The 21,230-nt window shown below is 36.8% G+C and overlaps 1 protein-coding gene across 1 annotated transcript; it reads left to right on the top strand.

Moving 5' to 3' along the window:
• Positions 1 to 208: 208 nt before the first annotated feature.
• On the top strand, positions 209 to 20,860 carry LOC123872710 (arf-GAP with coiled-coil, ANK repeat and PH domain-containing protein 2). The gene is made up of 20 exons (XM_045917165.1): positions 209 to 463; positions 564 to 680; positions 1,286 to 1,459; positions 2,590 to 2,674; positions 3,390 to 3,533; positions 8,816 to 8,911; positions 10,619 to 10,878; positions 12,350 to 12,466; positions 12,831 to 13,022; positions 13,381 to 13,487; positions 13,958 to 14,046; positions 14,205 to 14,299; positions 14,615 to 14,758; positions 15,354 to 15,424; positions 16,520 to 16,651; positions 17,273 to 17,430; positions 17,669 to 17,782; positions 18,067 to 18,173; positions 18,650 to 18,798; positions 19,609 to 20,860. Exons 1-20 carry the CDS (start codon positions 411 to 413, stop codon positions 19,626 to 19,628), a joined length of 2,424 nt encoding a protein of 807 aa, XP_045773121.1. The 5' UTR covers positions 209 to 410; the 3' UTR covers positions 19,629 to 20,860.
• The last annotated feature ends 370 nt before the right edge of the window (positions 20,861 to 21,230 follow it).

Raw genomic sequence — 21,230 nt, 5'->3', positions numbered from 1 at the left:
TTATACAAGTATGGACTCCGTCTGCGCTGGCGCCCGCCGACACACGCGCGGCGCCCCTTTAGAGCGCTTCCCAGTCAGTTCCACCACCAAAAAACACCAACTAACACAAAAACCAGCCACTCTTAACAAAAAAAACACTCCAAACAAGCACAGCACGCGCGCCAGCAAACGCCATCACAGACGAAGTCCCCATGTCAGTTTAGATGTTTAGTGTGATATTTAGCAATGTTTATTGTTTAGTCTGTGGGTTTGGTTATGGACTGGATTGGTTTTGTGCGACTGCGATAATTTTTAAGTAATTTCTCTGAAGTCTGATTTGTCGATTGATCGATATTGAAAATAAATACCTACCTAGCAGACAATGAAAATTTGCTCCTAGACTTTTTAAATAACAACATTAAACGGCAAATATGAAGCCCTTAATTGATTTCGATGAGTGCCTGAGAGACTCCCCAAAATTCAGGTAAGCTATAAAAACTATTGAAAGTTTATTGTAAATAGAAAGTGAAAATCGGTACGTGTTTTGTTTAGCAAATGATAAATCGTGTAACATGCGCTTGTAGGGAGCAACTGGAAACGGAAGAGGCTAGCATTGAAGCTTTGGAGCAGAAGCTTGACAAAGTTTTGAAGACATGTTCTGTTATGATAGAGTCAGGAAAAACTTACATGAGTCATAGAAGGCAAGTTTTTTTTTTTGTTTATTATTCATATTGTTCGTTATTAATATTGTGTGGTTTACTTAGCAAAATTATACTGTGTGGAATATTTTTGTCTCAATAGAAAATCAAAATATCCTACCTACTCAGAAAAAATCACATTAGCATGTGTTTTGTTTTATAAATTGTGAAAATCCTTACTACCTACAATTTATTACAAGACATTGCAAGATTGTGCTTAACTAAAATTATGTTACAATTCTATACAATCAGTAGCATAAATAAGCATTTATGCTTTTCATTGGTGAAAGAATAACACAAATAATGAGCTGAAAAGTTTTCAGTAATGTTTTCACTACAAAATCCTGTCTTACTTGATTTTTAATAAGTAACTTTTAACATAGGTACTGACAAAGTTAGTTATTACCACTACAGCTTTAATTTAAGAAAACTTGAATGCAATAGAAAAAAAATTATATTAAAGGATAGATAGCTCCTTATTAGCCATCCTTAATTAGGATACCTAAATCAAAGTTGTGTACATAGAGAAAAACTTACATGCTCCTTTTTGGTAGTTGGTTAAAAAGTAGTTGTATCAAGTTTCACAATAATGATCATTCTTTGTCTAGCACCTTTACAAATGCACTTTGGGACATGAGCAGCAACTTCACGGAGGATTCCACAGTGCTGTCTGCATTAAACCGCATGATTCATTCACTGCAGGAAATGACCAAGTTCCATTCCATATTGCTGGACCAAGCATCCCGGACTATACTCAAGAATCTCACTGCTTTCATCAAAGTGTATGTATTTATTCAACCTTTACCTCTTACGCTCACTTAGGTCTAGTTTTTAACAGTAAGACTATCATTTTTACTGACATTTGAAAAATTACAATAGTTTACATAATGTAAAGATTAGCTTTGCTTAATATTACAACTATAATATTATATCAGGGCAGTCACTCCATAGACAAAATCAATCCTTTCATTTTTGTTATTCAAGTTGTTTAGGTATACTTTTGATAACTTGAACTTCAAGCTTGCATCTTGTGTGGGTTTATCGCAATTCACAATAATATATACTAACTACATTCCATTTTGCATTGTCAAGTATAAATTACAGGATATGTGTAACATGCTATAAATCTACCTGTCATCTTAAATAAACTTTGTGTCGTAATTCTAGGGAGAGCAGTTTAAATTTAGATTTCATTACACAAGATCAACAGAATGATTGTTTATATTGTAGTGCATTCACTGAACTAATAAAATTCATTCTTTCACACCCAAGGTTATAACTGAAATATGTTAATTTTTGCTTGTAATATTTTCCTGCGCTGAAGAGTGTCTGATGATTTATGCTCATGAACTAGTTAAGCACTTAGGTGCTTGTCTGGGGTAAAAATAGAAGTGTTGGCGGCGCGACTGTGTAGATCTACCCAAACATAGTTACTAGCATTATTAATTAATCATCATAAAAAGGACTTTGAAGTATTTCCTCAATGTGTATGTAGAGTCTTCTTGTCTAGAGACAAGTTTTTATAGTACCCAAAACAACTTTACTATGTTCAATTCATGAAACTTAATATATTGGCTTTTGGTTAAAAAAAAAAGAATAAGTAGGCATTTCAGGATTTTAGGAAATTCTAAGGGAAAAGAAAAGGAAATGTTTGAAACAACATTCACAGGCAGGTTGAGGGTTATACAAGAAGTATTCTAGGCTATACAGGTTTTTTAAGAACCTAACTCCACATGGATGAATTCGCGCGCAATAGTTAGTTTTTTATAGCTAAGAACACTATCAGCAATTAATGGTCCAATGTATAATTGATACATTGAGTCACACCCAACACTGATAAATTGATAATGGTTAAGTTCAAACAACTGTTTACGCCTTGTTGACACAATGTAACTGAGTGTATTTTTTACAGAGATATCAAAGGTGTGAAAGAGAGCAAACATCACTTCGATAAAATCTCAAATGATCTGGACATAGCTTTAAATAGGAATTCTCAGGTAAAAAAACCACGCAACAAACATGTATTCTAATGACGCACAAAAAAAGAGAAATGTAAGTTACGAGTATACATAATACCTTGGGTTTAAGGATAATCCAGAACTGAGCTAGAAAATATAATAATGCTAATTATTTTGTATGGAATCTCTAAACTAAACTAAAAGGGCAAGCTTAAATATATTGCTGTCTTTGATGATGCTCCCTGTGGAAAGTGTTCTATTAGAGAAACTATGTTTTTAAAAACATTCGAAATTCAATTCAAAAACATATTTTCATTTGTGATTGGTTGGTGAATCAAAATGTTAACGCCCACAATTTTTTTTGTCTTTGTTATATTTTGTATGGCACAACTTATCAGAAACAACCCTATACTAACTTCTCTCCTTTGATAGAGTATAGAGATGGGGGAGCCTGGTGTGAGAGTTTGCTGGCGCGCGTGCGGTGCCTTTTTGGAGTGTTTTTTTTTTTTTTTGTTAAATATGGCCGGTTTTTGTGTTTTACTGGTGTTTTTTGGTGGTGGAACTAACTGAGAAACGCTCTAAAGGGCCGCCGCGCGTGTGTCGGCGATCGCCGGCACAGACGAAGTCCATACTTATATAGTTTCCCTAACTTGTAAATAACTACAAACTTGACATTGGCTAATCTGTCTAAAGCCAGACGAGAGAGAAAAAAAGAGAGATAAGGAAGGGAAGAGTGAAGAATGAACGCTTGCAGGTGTCCCGCCACAAGACAGTGGACGCGGAGGAGGCGGTGAACCTGCTGCTGGCAACACGCTCGTGCTTCCGCCACACGGCGCTCGACCATGTGCACAAGATCACCATGCTGCAGGCGCGCAAGCGACATGAAGTGTTGGCCACCGTGAGTACTTAGTAATAGTAGTAGAAGAATAAAGCTTTATTGCAACAAAACAAAGTATAATGCATGCATTTCTCAGTTTTCCGAACCATGTGCCCTATAGTCCCATCTGTGGGACACAGCGTTTCGTGAACGAGATATTTCCTTTGGTAGAATAATTGATCCTTAGTACCCAGGGAAGGGATTGAAGAAGTGGAGCCATCCAGATTTTTGATGTATTTGGGGTGAGAATCTGTCTGATTGATCTTGATATAAACATCAGGTAAGCTATTAGACCAAGTTTGGTATCATGTTTAGATAAATCTGTCTAATATAAATTGAACTCGAGAATTTTAACCTGCTGATGGTGTTGATGCTGATGTTTTTCTGTAAACTAAATTTAGAGTAAGTATATGCTTCTTTTTCTTTTTAATATTAGTTAAAAAGGACCGATGATGAATTTTAAATTAAAGTCTCTAAATTTTAGTGCTACTCTAAACAATAGGCTCACAACTGGCACCTAGAGTGACGATTTTTGACATTTGTAAATTAAGGTTTGTCTGTCCTTTTCTTATTATATTGGTAAGAAAAAGATGCGAATACTCGATAATTTAATTGCGCTCAGAATCAGTACAGGACACATACTTGTGTCGCATAAGCAATAAACAATACATTTACTCTGCGAGATCGTCGTGTGGGCAATTATGTTCATTGTTTTGCTGCTGAGTCACGCATTTCCGTCTAATCATATAATATGTGCAGCTGTTTGCGTAACATACCACCTGTATATATCAACTTACACTTGACTAAACGTGATCTTTGGCGGTGCAGTGATTGGGTTAAGTTATACATAAAATTATAAGCATTTATTAATGGTTTATTACTTATATCTTGCGACGTGTTTCGAGAAACTATATCTTACTGTAAAAGTATAAAATCCAGTTGGAAAAGTTTCTTAACATTTTTATATTTAAACCGCCACCACAATTTTTCATTAATTATTTTATTAAAATGTTTTTCGGTTGGATTTATAGATAAGCAGCGGCCAAGGGTAAAAGACTTCATGTCAACAGCACTAGTGAGCCGATTGGCTAAAAAAAATAGTCATTTTTTATTATTTTTTATTAGCAACTCACGCTTGACCAAAAAAAATTGACTATACCAAAATTGTTTTCACAAATAAAAGAGCTAAAGTTTTCTCAGTCAGTTTCCCTGTATTTCCGATAGTTTTGAATTTCCCCATACTGTCCCAGTAAAAAAACACAATAAATTTTAATGTACGCACAAAAGTTGCCACATTGCTCTAAAATAGATATTTTTCAAGAGCCATAACTTTTAAAATAAATACAATTCTACTATATTACTTGTTTTAGGACATAGGTACTGCAGATATAAATTGATATATACAAAGAACAGAATAATAGGCATAATACGTTTGTATGGAGAAGCGCGTAAGAAGTGTACCTTTAAAGGCCGATTCACACCAATTGCGCACACATGACACGTGCGTAGTGACGCGCGTAAACCCCTAACACACCAGGTTACGCATACGTCCACGCTTTATGTAAACAGTGTTCCATGTTTCATAGAGTTCCATACATTACAACGCATTGGTACGCGCTACGTCTACGCTTACGCAGCCTGTGTGAACGAGCTATTAGTCCTCTAACGAAAAATAGATTGTACTTTGTCGTTTCTGTCTTATTTAATTAACCACTCCATGGTGCGTTATAACCGGATTCGATGATCTTAATTTATTGAAATCCACATAATAAGTAGACTACACTGAAATCCCGGCTCAAATATCACTTAGGTAGGAACAAATAAATTGTAGGAGCGACTAAATAAAAGTATTTTATGGCTTCCATCCGTTTTCACCTTAGCATAATTTTATTAGTGAATAGACTTATTTCACCAAACGACGTGTCCGTCGTTTAATTAATAGTTCTTGGGAATCGATTGCTTAGGATTGAATTATTGCGTGTTTCGTAGAGATATTTCCCAACAGGATTTCGCACAAGTCGTCAACGACGTAAGTTGGAAGACATTTATCTACGTAGGTATTAAAAATTCTGTATTTCCATTTACCAAACAACTGAAGGAATCTGGCGCGCTCATCTTATACGATGCTATACAGATGGCTAAATACAAGACTCAAAGACGACATTTACCCCAAGAATTTGACTCGCCGAGGAGGTGATCACGATCTTTAGTCGTGAGGGATCGACTGGAGAAAGATTTCCTATCGACATTTTATACAGGGTGTAACCAGAACGCTAGCAAAAACGAAGATAGGTAAAAGTACTGATGATTATTGATAAGATACTATAAAAAGTACAATTTTTTATCCTGTATTTTTTAAAAGTTCAACGATATATTGCAAATAAAACATCTGACTGACGCTAGAGGTCAACGAACGTTCCGTAAATACGTCACTCGAAGTCAATGCCGCGTCGTAGGTGGGGCATTGACCCGAGTTTTGCACGCTATAAAATGTGAGTTTGAAAAATACTAAAATCTACTAAAAAAAAATTAAAATTAAATTTTTGCTAGCGTTCTGGTTACCGTATGTATAATGGGACGGATTTGTAATAAAGATATGCTGTAAATTGGTAAATTGTACTATTGTGTTGTATTTATGTATTTGGTCTCCATAAGTAAACATATCATTACACAATAGTTCACAAGGAACAATACAGATTATAGACTTGACAAATTTCATACTAGGCACGTTGTCGTTTACAGAAAACATAAAAGTAGTGCTTAGGCCTCTTAATTAGCTTTAAGTATTTACTTACTTAAAATTCGCAAACGTTTTAGGACCAACGCTAATCGGGTTAGTTAATTTATTATTGCGAAGACGTTAACAAAGCTAAGTAGATACGTTCAAATAAGAACTGGAAACAATTTCGGACAAACAAACTGAACAGATTTACAGCCCCGAGCAACTATTCACCATCATCATCATGATCAACCCTTCGCTAGCTCACTATTGACCACTGGTCTACCACGTGGGCGAGTGCGGCTTGGCAGACTTCACACACCTTTGAGAATATTATGGAGAACTCTTAGGCATGCAGGTTTTCTCATGATGTTTTCCTTCACCGTTAAAGAAAGTGATGTTTAATTGCTTAAAACGCACATAATTTCAAGAAAAGACGTGCTTGGACCCCGGACCACCCGAATATTAATCCATACCCCATCTATCTGGTACCTACCTACCTAAACGAAACCACCTTAACCTAACTGAAGCCGACGACTTAACCACTAGGCTATCACTGCTCTAAACCATTAATGCTTGAAAATTCATCATTCATTTACCTAGTTTAAGTCAAATATCGCATTGGTGGAGTTTGTTCAATACAGCGGTGTCGAAATGTTTGTGAACAAACGTTAAACTCACCGTTAAGAAAGAGCACGGAAAGTTTTTGTCAAAGACGTGCACTTTCAGTGTTGTTTTTGTTTTTCGGGGCAAGGAACTGCAACCGGAACGGCTTTAATAGATTTTTAGTCAGGTCGAAAACGCGAGTCGAAATATCGAGCTTTTACATCTGAATCTGTAGCACTCACTATCTAACTATAACGTAATATTTCTGGAGGAGGCTTGACTGTTATCAGTTTATTATTATATCATACATATTATAACTGTTATAACAATATATTTAATCAAGGGTGTGTATTACACTATCAATATTATCACGCGATATCGCGATCCTGTGTATCGAGGAAATATTGATGGCATTGAGTCCATTGACAGTATCGCAATGTGTCCGGGATATTATTAATAAAATTCGTTTTATAGCATAAAAGTTAGTGTTAGTTTAACGTAACGTTTACATTACAATGAATATTGTGATAATCACAAGTGTAAATTAAAAATTTATAACACCCCCGACAAGTGAAGGTTACAGTAACTAGAAAAGAGCTGATAACTTTCAAACGGCTGAACCGATTTTCTTGGATTATAGCTAAGAACACTCTCGATCAAGCCATCTTTCAAACAAAAAAAACTAAATTGAAATCGGTTCATTAGTTTAGGAGCTACGATGCCACAGACAGATACACAGATACACAGACACACAGATACACACGTCAAACTTATAACACCCCTCTTTTTGGGTCGGGGGTTAAAAACCTGTACCTGAAGATCACGCTACGGTATTGATAGTGTGATACCTATCAAGAATATAGTACGTATCAAAGATTAGTCATTGATTACAGCGAATCGAAGCTCGATAGATTTCGTGACAGGCCAATCGCAAGGTTGCCTAAGTGACTAATTCGCAATCTGATTACGGCATCTTAAGACGACAGTGGTTCAGGTGGATCGTATTTGTGTACAAAATATATTTCTGCGTAAAATAAAATAAATGTGTCTTAAAATATTTTCAATGGATTGTACGGTTTGATTATAGTGGCGATAATCTAAAGGTAATAGTAATCATTATTTAATTTCTAAGGCCTATAAAGTTGTCCTTAATTTTTTATGATATCATATATTATTTTATTTGTTCATATAAATTACCTTTTAAGAGTATGATGAGTTTAATTAATTTTTTATAGTCAAAAGTATATTATTATACGATAGATGGGTACATAATTATGAAGCTCTACTGCGTAATTAACGAAGTTACTAAGTAATAGGTTTCAAAAGAATAAAAATATTCGTTATGCAATAAGTTAAAATTAATTAAACAAAGAAATAAACAATTTGCTTTTGATCAATACGATACATATAAATAGAATTATGTTGAATGATAAATTAATATAGATGACCTTAATATACCTACTGACTGTACAGTTACCACTGCTACAATATTTGTTCCAACAAAACCAATTAATTATATGTAAAATGGTCACTGAAAATAAAAGACTATTTAATAATAGACTAAATCACTTATACCTACCAATTGTATATTGCAAAATAGAAACTAGCTTTACATGACTTTTCTTTTTCCACCTGGTCATAGTCGCATAATTCTGGCATTTTATCTGAGTTCTATCGTATTTAAATCAGTCCCGCAAGTAGCTAATTACGAATTACAGTTACTCTGACTAAGTAAAAGTAAACATTGCATATTTTAGGCAATACTTAAAAATACTGTTAGTCATTTAAAAAAGTGTTTCCATTATTGCTGGAAAAACACTATTGCTGGAAAAGGTCGACAGGCAAGCATTTTTACTAACTCGATTAGTTTAAAGTTTTCGTGTATCTACAGAGTTAGTAGAATCAATAACATAGAGATAAGGTATGATTTCATTTGCGATTCCAAGAGTTATTATTTACTTAAGATTATTTGTTATAGTTCCTGTCGTATTTGCAAGCGTGCTGCACCTATCATCATCAGGGTGCGGATTTGTCCGAGGACTTGGAACCCTTTCTCAAGTCGACAGCTGATGAGGTAAGCTATACTTCCTTGACTTAGATAAGGTAAAATAAACCATCCATACTAATCCATACTATAATATTATGAATGCGAAAGTGTGTCTGACTGTCTGTCTGTCTGTCTGTCTGCTACCTTTTCACGGTTCAATAGTTAAAGCGATTCTGACGAAATTTGGTAAAGGGTTAGCTTATATCCCGAGGACGGACATAGGCTACTTTTTATCCCGGAAAACTAAACCCCACAGGATCTTCAAAACCTACATCCACGCAGACGAAGTCGCGGGCATCCTCTAGTTATTTATAATTCGTCAGTGAAGTTCTAACAGTGCGTAAGTCATATTTGGTGGGTTTTAACATTCTAACCATTTGATGAAGATATTTCAAATGCTTTCATTTGACCAATCAGAATCATAACATCTTTTATTTCGTCAATAACTTACACATCATATCATCATAAAAATATTATACATCAAGAGATGCTATTAAATATTATATACTTACAGTTTTATTACTCTCCTCTAAAATAGACTTTTTTGACTTACGCACTGTTAGAACTTCACTGACGAATTTTACATTTTGTTATACTTATATCTGAGTTCTATTAACAATAAACTTGTTTCTCATGTTATGTGCAGACACTGTTATTATAAAATAACTCTTAATATTGTGTTGCTTTCTAGCAAACGCCTGAAAAAAACGTCTGAAAAAAACGTCTGAATTATATTGCCTTCGGGTTAGAATTTCATTGAGTTGTACATCAACCTTATGAATGTTAATTTACATTATTAGCGAAATTACTAAAGAGTAAGTAAACTGAATAGTTCAAATAATAAGTGCGATGCCTAAAACGACAGGAACGAAAGTATTTTGCAATTATAATACGCAACTACATTTCCCAAGTCGCACTAGGCTTCCGCAACCTTTAAGGCTTTAGGGGTCATCTAATACGCAATTATAATAAATAAAGAGGCTTAGTACGTGACGAACCAAAACCAATTAAAACGTGATCTCATGCAAACAAGTATTCGCTTTTATACATAACGTAAGATTATGGAGTTACTGTGATTTTATGGTGTGTTAAAAAGTTATATAATAAATATATTATCTCTATTCTCTATCATTTAATACATATCTATCAATTAACAAGGATATGTATATTTCCTGATTTGGACTGGTTAGGTGATTATTACCTCTTTTATTTAGTTTAGAGCATTCCACGTTAGACAATCAATTATTATATATTTTTTATCGCGATGTACTAATTAAAATATGATTTAGATTTTATACAATTTTTAAGAGTAGTTTTAAATCATTTAAAGTATGTATGTACTAAGTGAGGGTTTCTTGAAAACCACGATTTATAACAAAAGTAAGGCGTAATAGATTATGTTATCTGCCAATCTGGCTTATATATTTTATTACTTAAGCATAAAAAAATACGGAACCGGTACTTACTGTTGCATGACTGTTAAATGTACTCGTAGAGAAACATATTTTAGGTATTATTTCTCCAATTAAAATTACGCGAGAGATGTCTAATACTAAAGTAAAGCCAACGAGACGAGAAAAAGTATGTAAACATTTACATTCTTTCTCTCGTCTCATTGGTCTTACTTGCTTATTAGCCATTATAGTAACCAGATATCGTTACTTACAACCAATTAAGAAAGTATTAGACGCTAAGCAATTTAATGCCAGCTATTGACTAACGAGCACATTGCAGATTGCAACAATGCGTAACGATACAAAGCTACTCGACAAGGAGATGGAGAATCGACACACGATAGTCAATAGTAGGGACACTGTACTGCCGAGCTGTAAATCCGTTGCGTCCGAAGGCGACAACAAAGAGGGCCTCCTGAGCACACCCTGCCTGAAAAACATGCCTCGGATGCAGGGGTACTTGTTCAAACGGACCTCAAACGCTTTCAAAACTTGGAACAGACGATGGTTCTATCTCTATGACAACCGGCTTGTGTATAGGTGAGTTTATTAATATTTTTAGGGTTCCGTACCTCAAAAGGAACAAAACCCCTTATAGGATCACTTCGTTGTCTGTCTGTCCGTATGTCGTATCTGTCAAGAAAACCTATAGGGTACTTTCCGTTGACCTAGAATCATGAAACTTGGCAGGCAGATAGGTCTTATAGCACAAGTAAAGGAAAAAAACCCGAAAACCCTCGGTGCGCGAGGCTGACTCGCACTTGGCCAGTTTTGCCCAGACAAATGCCGTTTTAAATTTAATTTTAAACCGTCAAACTGCGTCAATCCTTTTTATATTACCTATATTAGTAAGAAAAAGATACGAATTGTTTATTTAGTTGTGATCAGATTCAGTATTATTGTAGAGTTATGAATGCAAGAATATCAATTTTAATCATCTATCGTCTTCATAACGTGAACCAGATGCAACTATTTGTAAGACTATAGTCTCGTATATCGGTGTGCTTGTACTGTTTGTTTACAGTCTGTGCGCTCGTCACGCTTGAGCTGGAAGGCTGGCTAAGTGGGACGGCGCTAGAGGTCAGGGTCTCGCGAATTAACATAATTCACGCGGTATACAATAAACTAAGACATAGAATCAATATGAACAAGGATGTACTTCTTTATTATACTAAAACTAAAAAAAAATTAAAACGCGCCAAGGTCTGAGAAGAGATACTAATAAGTCGTTCGGGATTAAAATCGCGCGGAAAATCTGTTTTCTCGGAGATCTAAAACTTCGGGATGCAAATAAATTAGTGGTATACGTAGCTTTACTTTACGAAATTAAATATCACAATCACATCTAACAAATTCAACAATTGTTCATCAAAGTGTACAATAGTACCCAATTTCAGTTAGATTTTCAGAAAACTAAAAATTAAAGTTGTCAGAAAACTAAAAATGGATGAAGTCGCGGGCATCTTCGTGCTATTAACATCTTAAGTCAAAGTCAAAGTAATTTATTCAAATTCTTATTGTAGAACTATTGATTCATGTTTGTTTATGAACCAAACCAAGTCCTAGCAGCTATAATAGTTTTTAATTGTAAAAGCTGTTTATGCCAAATTAATGATTCTCGGTACCTACTCAAATCATTTATGTGCATTTAGAAACTTCTAAGCAAATTATTCTGTCCTTGTGATAATTACTTGTATTTAAAATTTCTGTTTCTTGTGAAGCGAATTGTGACGCCAATTACAATAGAAAACGGACTTTTTAATTCAAGTTTCGTGACTTTAATTATAAAATTAATTTTAGAAAAACATTAAAATTTACTTTTAGGAAGTCTACTTGTATTATATACACAATAGTTTGTCATTTATTTTAAATATATTTGTATGGATATTCATCAAATATTATACAAATGTTGAATCGTCAAAGTTCTCACTGTTATGTATGGTAATGAATAAGATGATTGTTCAGAACATTGTTCCTATGATTAAAATATTAAATATCTGTCTCATTTTAGGAAAAGAACTGGTGAGCTAAATGTGACAGTTATGGAAGAGGATTTGAGGTTATGTACAGTCAAACCGGTGCTCGATGGCGAAAGACGATTCTGCTTTGAAGTCCTCTCACCTTCCAAGTAAGTTCCAAGATATAATCTCTCCACACGGGTTCATATTAATTCAAAAATTATAAAAAAAATATTACAAAAATTTTAAAACACTCTTTGTTAGCCCTTGTTTTTTGCTCACTTTTGGACGTAAGTCTTCTTCTCGATATTGCCAATCTCATCCAAGTACTCTGTCCTTTGTCTCAAGATTTAAAACTTTAGGTAATAAAATTTAAAACGCTTAGTCCTATTTTTAACCAACTTCAGAAAATAAAAAAAAGGGTTCAAAAAGAGGTTCCCAAGTACATGTGTGTAATACCTGTGTCCATTTGCGATTTGAACGCGGTTTTATCTCATTTAATATTGAACAGTCTATCGTACTATCGGTCTCCAGAAGCCACATGCTGCAAGCGGACTCGGAGGAGATGCTGAGCGCGTGGGTGGCGGCGCTGCAGCGCGGCATCCGCTGCGCCATCCAGCAGGGCCAGAGCCGCGACAACCCCGACTCGCAGATGGTGCTCGTGCCGGACCACGCCGCCTCCTCCGCCGACCGGCTCAGCGTCACCCCGGCTATGAAGAAGATAAGGTGATGTGTGATGATGACAGTGACAGAGGTGTGTACACCTCTGTCACTGTCATCATCTGTCTTTGGTCGAGTTGTAACTCGACCAAAGAAGACCAAGCTGTGTTTAGGATTGCAGGCGTTTCGAGTCGTCTACAGTTTTTGCGGGGTCTAGGACACTCACTGACCTTGTATTTCTGCTTTACGGTGCTCCAACTTAGGGTTTTCTAGGATTATTCAAATTAAAGGCGGAGCAGCTTGTAAACACATCCATTTTATTCCAGTCAGGGTGAAAAGAAGACACATAAAAATCAAACTTACTCTCAGTCTTCACTTAGAAAAGATGCCAAAGTAGCTGCTTTAAATGTTGTGTTTTTTTTAGAATATGGGAACAGTTACTGAGCATACCTGGAAATAATTACTGCTGCGACTGCGGCAGCCCCAATCCACGCTGGGCCAGTATAAACCTCGGAATCACATTGTGCATAGGTATATTATCTACTTTATATTGTTCTTCAATACAATTTTTAGGGATCCGTACCTCAGAAGGAAAAAGGAACCCTTACAAGATCACTTTGTTGTCTGTCAAGCAAGACCTATAGGGTACTTCCCGTTGATCTAGAGTCATGGAATTTGGCAGGTATGTAGGTCTTCTAGTACAAGTAAAGGATAAAATGCGACTAACCGTGAATTTGTGGTTACATCATTCAAAAAAAAAAAATACGTTTACGACCATAATTAGTTTACTAAATCACATGTAGATGGCGCTGTCCGTCATTAACTTGTAGTGTTGCACATAAAACTTAAAATATCTTGTACGTTGGTACGGAACCCTCAGTGCGCGAGTCTGACTCGCACTTGGCCGGTTTTTTTCTATTTTTTGTCTCTTCTGTTTCTTTTGGCACTTTTTATTTCAATCTTTTCGGTCTTGTACGGTTTTCGTAATAATTTTGTTGTAGAATGTTCGGGAATACATCGCTCTCTAGGCGTTCACGTTAGTAAAGTAAGATCACTTACTTTAGACGATTGGGAACCAGACATTATTAAGGTATGTTCAACATAGGCCATGCCCTATAGTTGTATATGTATATTTCAGCTACTTTTTTGACTTAATTAATTTTGATTATTAGATGATAATAATGATGTTTTTTGATGATAATTATGAAGTTGTTTTTGGGCTAATTATTTTAATACTGTTTTGTACAGGTAATGGCAGAATTAGGAAATAAAATAGTGAATTTAATTTACGAGGCGAATACAGACGGGACCACAATCAAAAGGGCCACTCCAGACTGTGACACGTAAGTTTTATATGAGAGTTTTACTCTATTTTAAAACCTATATTAATACTATTTAGATATCATGAGTCGTACTGCTGCTGGTGGCAAATCTACGGCCACATCTGCGCGTCATGACACGCAGAATGACATGTGGAATGCGGGAGCGTCCACAACGCGAATACTTCACCCAATCTATACGGGCTGTTGTACGAAGCGGCATTGACTTCGAGTGGCCCATTTACGGAACGTTCGTTGACCTCTAGCGTCAGTCAGATGTTTTATTTGCAATATTTTGTAAACCTGTAACACAATATGACAATAATGTTGTACCGGCAGTGGGGTGCGCGAGGCGTGGGTGCGCGCCAAGTACGTGCAGCTGGCGTTCGTGCGCAACATCGTGCGCTGCGCCGCGGCCGACTCGCTGCAAGACTCGCCGCTCAGGAACGGCAGGCGCTGGTCCGTGCGGCGCGCGAGGCGGAGGTACCACTCTATCACACTAGACCTCGTGTTATATGACGACTATGACGACCCTTCAACTACGTAGGCCAGTTCCGGTTGCTCCTTCGTCCTGCACTTACTGCACGACGGCTTTGCCTAAACGGCTTCGTCGAACCTCTATACGTAATGTCATATTCTTACTCGGTGGCTATACCACGTCGCCGATACTTCATACAATCAAACTGATTTCTCCGGAGACTCATAAATGACGCAAAGAAATTATCACGTCATCATCTGATTGATCATCTCCGCCCATCTTCCCTCTGGTGGATACCGGGCCTAAGACTAACTACACAAGGACAGTTAAACAGATTTAGTGAAGGGAGAATTCACACGTACCACAACCACGCCACCTCGCAGCGACAAACAGGATGGTGACATTAATGCTGTCACTTTTTCTCAAGAGCATAATGTTGTTGCCAAAAGGTGACAGCATTAAAAAAATTATTAAGTCGGATTTAGCAGTTAGTGCAAGTGGATTTTAGTATCTTTCAGGTATTGTTTGCAACTGCCTTGGCGATTTAGTGCTTTATTTCAATGTTTTGAATTTGTTTTTAAAATCAATAATTTATTTCAGAGTCCGAGCTCCACCTTCTGTGCCGGAAACTATTAAAGATGAAAAAAGCGATGCAAATAGCAACACCAGTGGTACGCACTTCATAAATTATACCATAAAGGTGAAAGTGTGTCTGTTCGTTTTTTTAACTTTTCACGACTCAATGGCTCGACTGATCTTAATTCTTAATAAAATGGCGCATATAGCTGGTATCCTGTAAACGGTTGTAAGATACTTTTATCCCAAACAATCTGAGTTCCCAGAGATTTTTTTTGAAAACTACCAGTATAGCACACGTACGAGCAAATCTACGAGTATAGTCGTGGACATCTACTGGTAGACCTATTAGCTAATAAGTTACTATGAGGGAAGCTAAACTGCGCGCAAAACAAGTAGTCCAATCTGAACACAAAGCGTATGACTGCATTGTAGAAAAACAGATCCCAGCTAAGCTTGTATATTTATATATTTAACGATGACTAGTCTATAACCTGCCCACCCGCCATGTTGCAACTTCCGATTGGACTACTTGTTTTGACACTTATACTGTACTAGATGATGTCCATGACTTCGCCCGCGTTGTTTTGTTTTTATAAAATCCCGCGGGAACTGTTCAATTTTCTGGAATAGAAGTAGCCTATGTCCGTCTCCGGGATGTAAGCTAACTCTAAACTGTTGGGCCGTTAAAAGCTAGCAGACAGACCAACAGACACACTTTCGCATTTATAATATCAAGTATGGATTCATTTTTAACCCCCGACCCAAAAAGAGGGGTGTTATAAGTTTGACGTGTGTATCTGTGTATCTGTGTATCTGTTTGTGGCATCGTAGCGCCTAAACGAATGAATCGATTTTAATTTAGTTTTTTTTGTTTGAAAGGTGGCTTGATCGAGAGTGTTCTTAGCTATAATCTAAAAAAATTGGTTCAGCCGTTTAAGATTTATCAGCTCTTTTCTAGTTTTCTTGTAGAAAAGAAGGTTAGATAACCGTTAGGTTCATAATATTATGTCAATAGACAAATGTCAAGCTGTCAAGATGGACGTTGCCTAAATACATATTTATTTATTTGAAAATGATGTTTTGGAAAACTCAGATACTTTGGATCGTCGGGGGTGTTATAAATTTTTAATTTACACTTGTTTTCTATTATATTCAATTCAACATACGCCTTTTTTTAAACTTTGTAGTATCAGAAAGTTCTAGCAAGTCGGAAGGCAGCCCGGTGTTACTGATAGGCACAGACCTGGCCAGCGAGCGCGCTGTCGACCTCAGCCTGCCTTCAGACCATGACTCCACTGAAGGGGAAGAGGACGATCTGGGTTAGTATTGAAACGCACATTACGTAATTTAAGGGTCGAAACACATGGGTGGTTAAATGACCGACTGGTCAAACAGTCTGCAATGCATGTGACGGTGAGGTTAACCATACATGCAATGCACAATGGTAGAGCTGACGACGCCTTTTTTGAAAAGTTCAAAATTCAAGTCTCAAATTAGCTTTATTTACTTTGGCATAGGGGCCGAGGCGCGCCTGAAACCGAGTGTGTTCACGTCTACGTGTTTTATTTTTAGTGTATTAATTTCAACCATACGTCAAAGATCATAATACTTAGTTAGATAGTTGTTATCAAAGAGATCCATTCTTTGCGTCTCATGTTGAAATCCATAGAGCCTTTGAGTATGTGTTGTATGACTTTGCTCAGGCTTAAGACACTGTTAAAACGAGACAGCGCTATATCGCTGGCATAAATCTGTCTCGTTTTAACTGAAACTAAGTCTAAGCATAGTCAAAGTGCGCTCTATAGGTTTCAACCTAAGTAAATACTAACACATATTATGCAATAGTCTGTGTGAGTCTGCGCTTGTTATCGCACGTTGTATAGGGCGGACCATCTGGTCTCTTTCTATTTGGTGTTAATACGTAATATCCTCACTGACAGGTGCGTGTGACATGTCGACGCTGTCAGCGGGCGCGGTGCTGCACCGGGCCGCGCGTGCGCACAACGTGTGCGTGATGCGCGCCGCACTGGCCGCCGGCGCGGACCCCAACGAGCCCGCTGCCAACAAGCGCACAGCTCTGCACGCGGCCGTGCTCAGCGTACGTAATACAGGGTGTAACCAGAACGCTAGCAAAATCCAATGCCAATAACCATTTGCATTATCTTGTAGTTTAACTATTTTTCAAACACGCATTGTATAGCGTTCAAAACTCGGGTCAATGCCCCACCTACGACGCGGCATAGACTTCGAGCGACCTATTTACGCAACGTTCATTTCCTTTACTTCAGCTAATTTGAAAAAAAAAATCAAAAAATATACAATTTACGACATTACAGGGATCTGTGATGGCGTGTTCGTTCCTCCTGTTGAACGGCAGCAAACTGAATGCTCAAGACGACGACGGCATGACTCCGCTGCACCTCGCCACTGAGGCTGGCCACACAGGCCAGGTAAGCAAAAACTAATCTATATATATACAAGTAAAATGTTTTCTCATACTCTTAAAGTTCTTCTTTATACCCAGTGTAAGCAGACTTAAACTGCTTTTTATGCTTTCGGGAAAAATGGAAATTTCTATAGTGCCTGAGCCTATGCTCCTCTCGTGGTACTTTATAGTTTATTCTACCTACGGTCGCGGTCGCGAATCACTTTCATTTCCTCGCAAAGTAGAGTGTTTAACTCGGGACTAACTTTCACCTTTCATACTCGATTCTATAGTATTTTGTTTTAACAGGTGTGCCTGCTGCTTCGATATCGAGCGGACCAAACCCTCGTGGATAGCGAAGGTCGGACGCCGCTTGACATTGCCGTCGGGCACGCTAATGCCGATATTGTTACTTTGTGAGTACAACGAAGTAAATACTAGTGTTTCAATGGTTTTTTTTATTCGGTTACAAGTTAGCCCTTGACTGCAATCTCACCTGGTGTTAAGTGATGATGCAGTCTAAGATGGAAGGGGTACGGCAGTTTTTTTAAGCCATACTCCTTTCGTTTTTACACGGCATCGTACTGGAACGCTAAATTGCTTGGCGTCATAGCTTTGCCGGTAGGTTGGAAAGTAGCCACGGCCGAAGCGTTCAACCAGACCAACTATCTAGAACTATCAGCTAGTTTTTTGTGTATTCTCTAACACATCCTTAGGCTAAACGCACACTGCTACAGGGTCTACAAAAAGGACGCGCTTATTCTAATTCTGGGATTGTATTAAAGTTCCTCTTGCGTGGAGCTCGCAATCGTGCTGCTAACACGTCTCACACGTTTTGCCAAATTCTTTATTTTAACAAATCTAATACAGTAAAACAAATCTGCGTTAATAGGTTGAGATTAACGAAGCTGAACGAAGAGATGCGCGAGAGCGAAATGTCTTCCAACGATGACACGTACAACGAAGTGTTCCGCGACTACACGCAGCTGGCGCACTCGCACCCCGAGCGACTCGTGCGCGCTAGGCATAACAACAACGAAGGTATTTATATGTTGAGATTAACGAAGCTGAGCGAGATGTCATCGAAGCGATTAACTTCACGCTCTGCTAAAATATGCCCTTCTGTCGATACCGTCACGTTTGAATTGGTGTGTTTCAGGCTGCATGGTTTGTATACGTTAACTTTTTAGGGCACCTCAAAAGGAAACACGGAACCCCTATAGGATCACTTTATTATCTGTCTGACTGTCTGTCCGTCCGTCCGTCCATCCATTGTGTCTGTCCAGAAACCTATAGGGTACTTCCCGTTGACCTAGAATCATGAAATTTGGCGGGTAGGTAGGTAGGTAGGTCTTATTACTGGTCCCGGCAGAATACCAGCGCTAAGGTTTTGTTTTAAAACCTGAGCATTAATGTTGAGCCGGGGCCTTTTCATCTTGTGCCATGTGGGTGCTAGAATTAGTTATTATTAAGTACTTATTAAAATCTACTACTAACCCATTACTAACCTAAGTCTTGTCTATACTTGTTGATGTACACACAAGATGAATAAACTAATTTTCTTTCTTCTTCTTTCTTATAGCACAAGTACAGGAATAAATCTGAAAACCGCGAATTTGTGGTTACATCATTTAAAAAAAATTAAAATGTGTTTCAATTTTCAAAGTAAGATAACTATACCAAGTGGGGTATCATATGAAAGGGCTTTACCTGTACATTCTAAAACAGATTTTTATTTATTTTTATATCATATCCCTTTCAAGTCAGCCCGTTTCCACCTTAGATTGCATCACCACTTAACACCAGATGAAATCGAACTTGTAATGGAATTTAAAAAAAAATCTATTTCAGGCGAACAAACTAGTGAATGACGAATGGAGAAAAAGTTTCGGCGACTACAGTTGTGGTGGCGAGACGAATGATAGATTTTGGTGATGCCAACACCTTACCGTGGTGATGAATTGACGATACGCCTCGAGTGCTTGCTTGTTGTTCAATTTTCTCATCATTTTAAACATAAATAAAATTTACCATCAGGAGTTTTTAATTTTTATTATATAAAATAAAAATAACGCGTTATCAAATAGATGGCCGAATTCAAAATAGATTTTAATTATTTAGATTTTTTTTTTCTTCTGGGACAACAGATTTTATCATAACGATTCGTATTTTGTTAGTCTCTATTTTTACTAAAGAATTTCGTATCCCATTTATTATTCTAGGCCTAGGAAACTTAAATAATATTTTTAAATGTTTAATCTACGTTTAGGTTATAAAATATAAAGTCCTATTCGAAAAATTCACTGTGAAATTGATCTCTTTATATACATTTTTTTGAGGCTTCAAAATTATCAAAATCAAAAAGCTGCCAAATTCCTTAATAGTAAAGACTTATTTACCATATCTTCAGACACGAAATATATATAAATATAAATAGTGATATTGTTAATAATTAAGCCATATTGTAAGCAGTGATGTGATGTGCTTTTATATTGTATTAAAACCAAAGATTATAGAAATATACAGGCTTAGCTAAGTAACCAGTGGCGTCGATTCTGATGGTTTTCTCTAAACTGAATTTAGAGTATCTGCATCTTTTTCTTTTTAATATTGCCTAAAAAAGGACGGAAAATAAATCAAATTTAAAGACTATTTTAGTGCACTCTAAACAATAGGCTCACGACTGGCACTTAAAGGCACGAGGTTTGACTGTTTTAAATTAAATAAGGATTGTCTGCCTTTTTCTTATAACATTGGCAAGAAAAAGATGCAAATACTCTAAAATTAATTTGCCGTCAGAATGAGTACCAGTCAGAATTATCAAGGTGCCTTTGCACCGCGAAGTAACTATTCCATAAGAGCGCTATAAAATAAAGCAATGCTATCGTTAAGTTTCACATATATATTCTATTTTATCATATACTCGCTCATCATTAGTGGCAGGACAGCCTAAGGCCGAGTGTCCACTGGCAAGTAACTCCGGCAATTTCTTGCAGTAGTCAACTTTTTGAACTGTGTTAACACACGCAGCAGGTCAACTTCTGCAAGTTTTGTATATTTAAAACTTGTCGAAATTGATGTTGACATGACAATGACAGCGACATCTACTGGAAATCCTTCCAGTGATATTATTAGTAATTTGACCTAAGGGTCATGTATATAAATATAGATTCTTCCAGCCATACTCACGTATTTAGTTTCAACCGCGACGCTTAGCGAGCTGAGTCCCTGTGAAAAAGGACCTCAAATGGGTTTGAAACTAGTTACGTCGACTAAATACGTGAGAATAGCTGGAAATGCCTATAGGTAAAATGGAAATCACTCATGATAGTTTAAACGCTAAAATATCATGTATAATTAAAAAGAAAACTCATGCTGCATTACAATTTCAATTTACATATAAATAATTTTTATTTACCTTTTGTATTTAAATTTCACATTCCTATCATTTTATTATTGTATTAAAAATAACC

The sequence above is a fragment of the Maniola jurtina genome, chromosome 15 (genome assembly GCF_905333055.1).
Source record: "Maniola jurtina chromosome 15, ilManJurt1.1, whole genome shotgun sequence".
NCBI classification, from domain to species: Eukaryota; Metazoa; Arthropoda; class Insecta; order Lepidoptera; family Nymphalidae; genus Maniola; species Maniola jurtina.
Note: the sequence above shows the minus strand (reverse complement) of the source record. Positions and strands in the feature narration are given on the sequence as shown.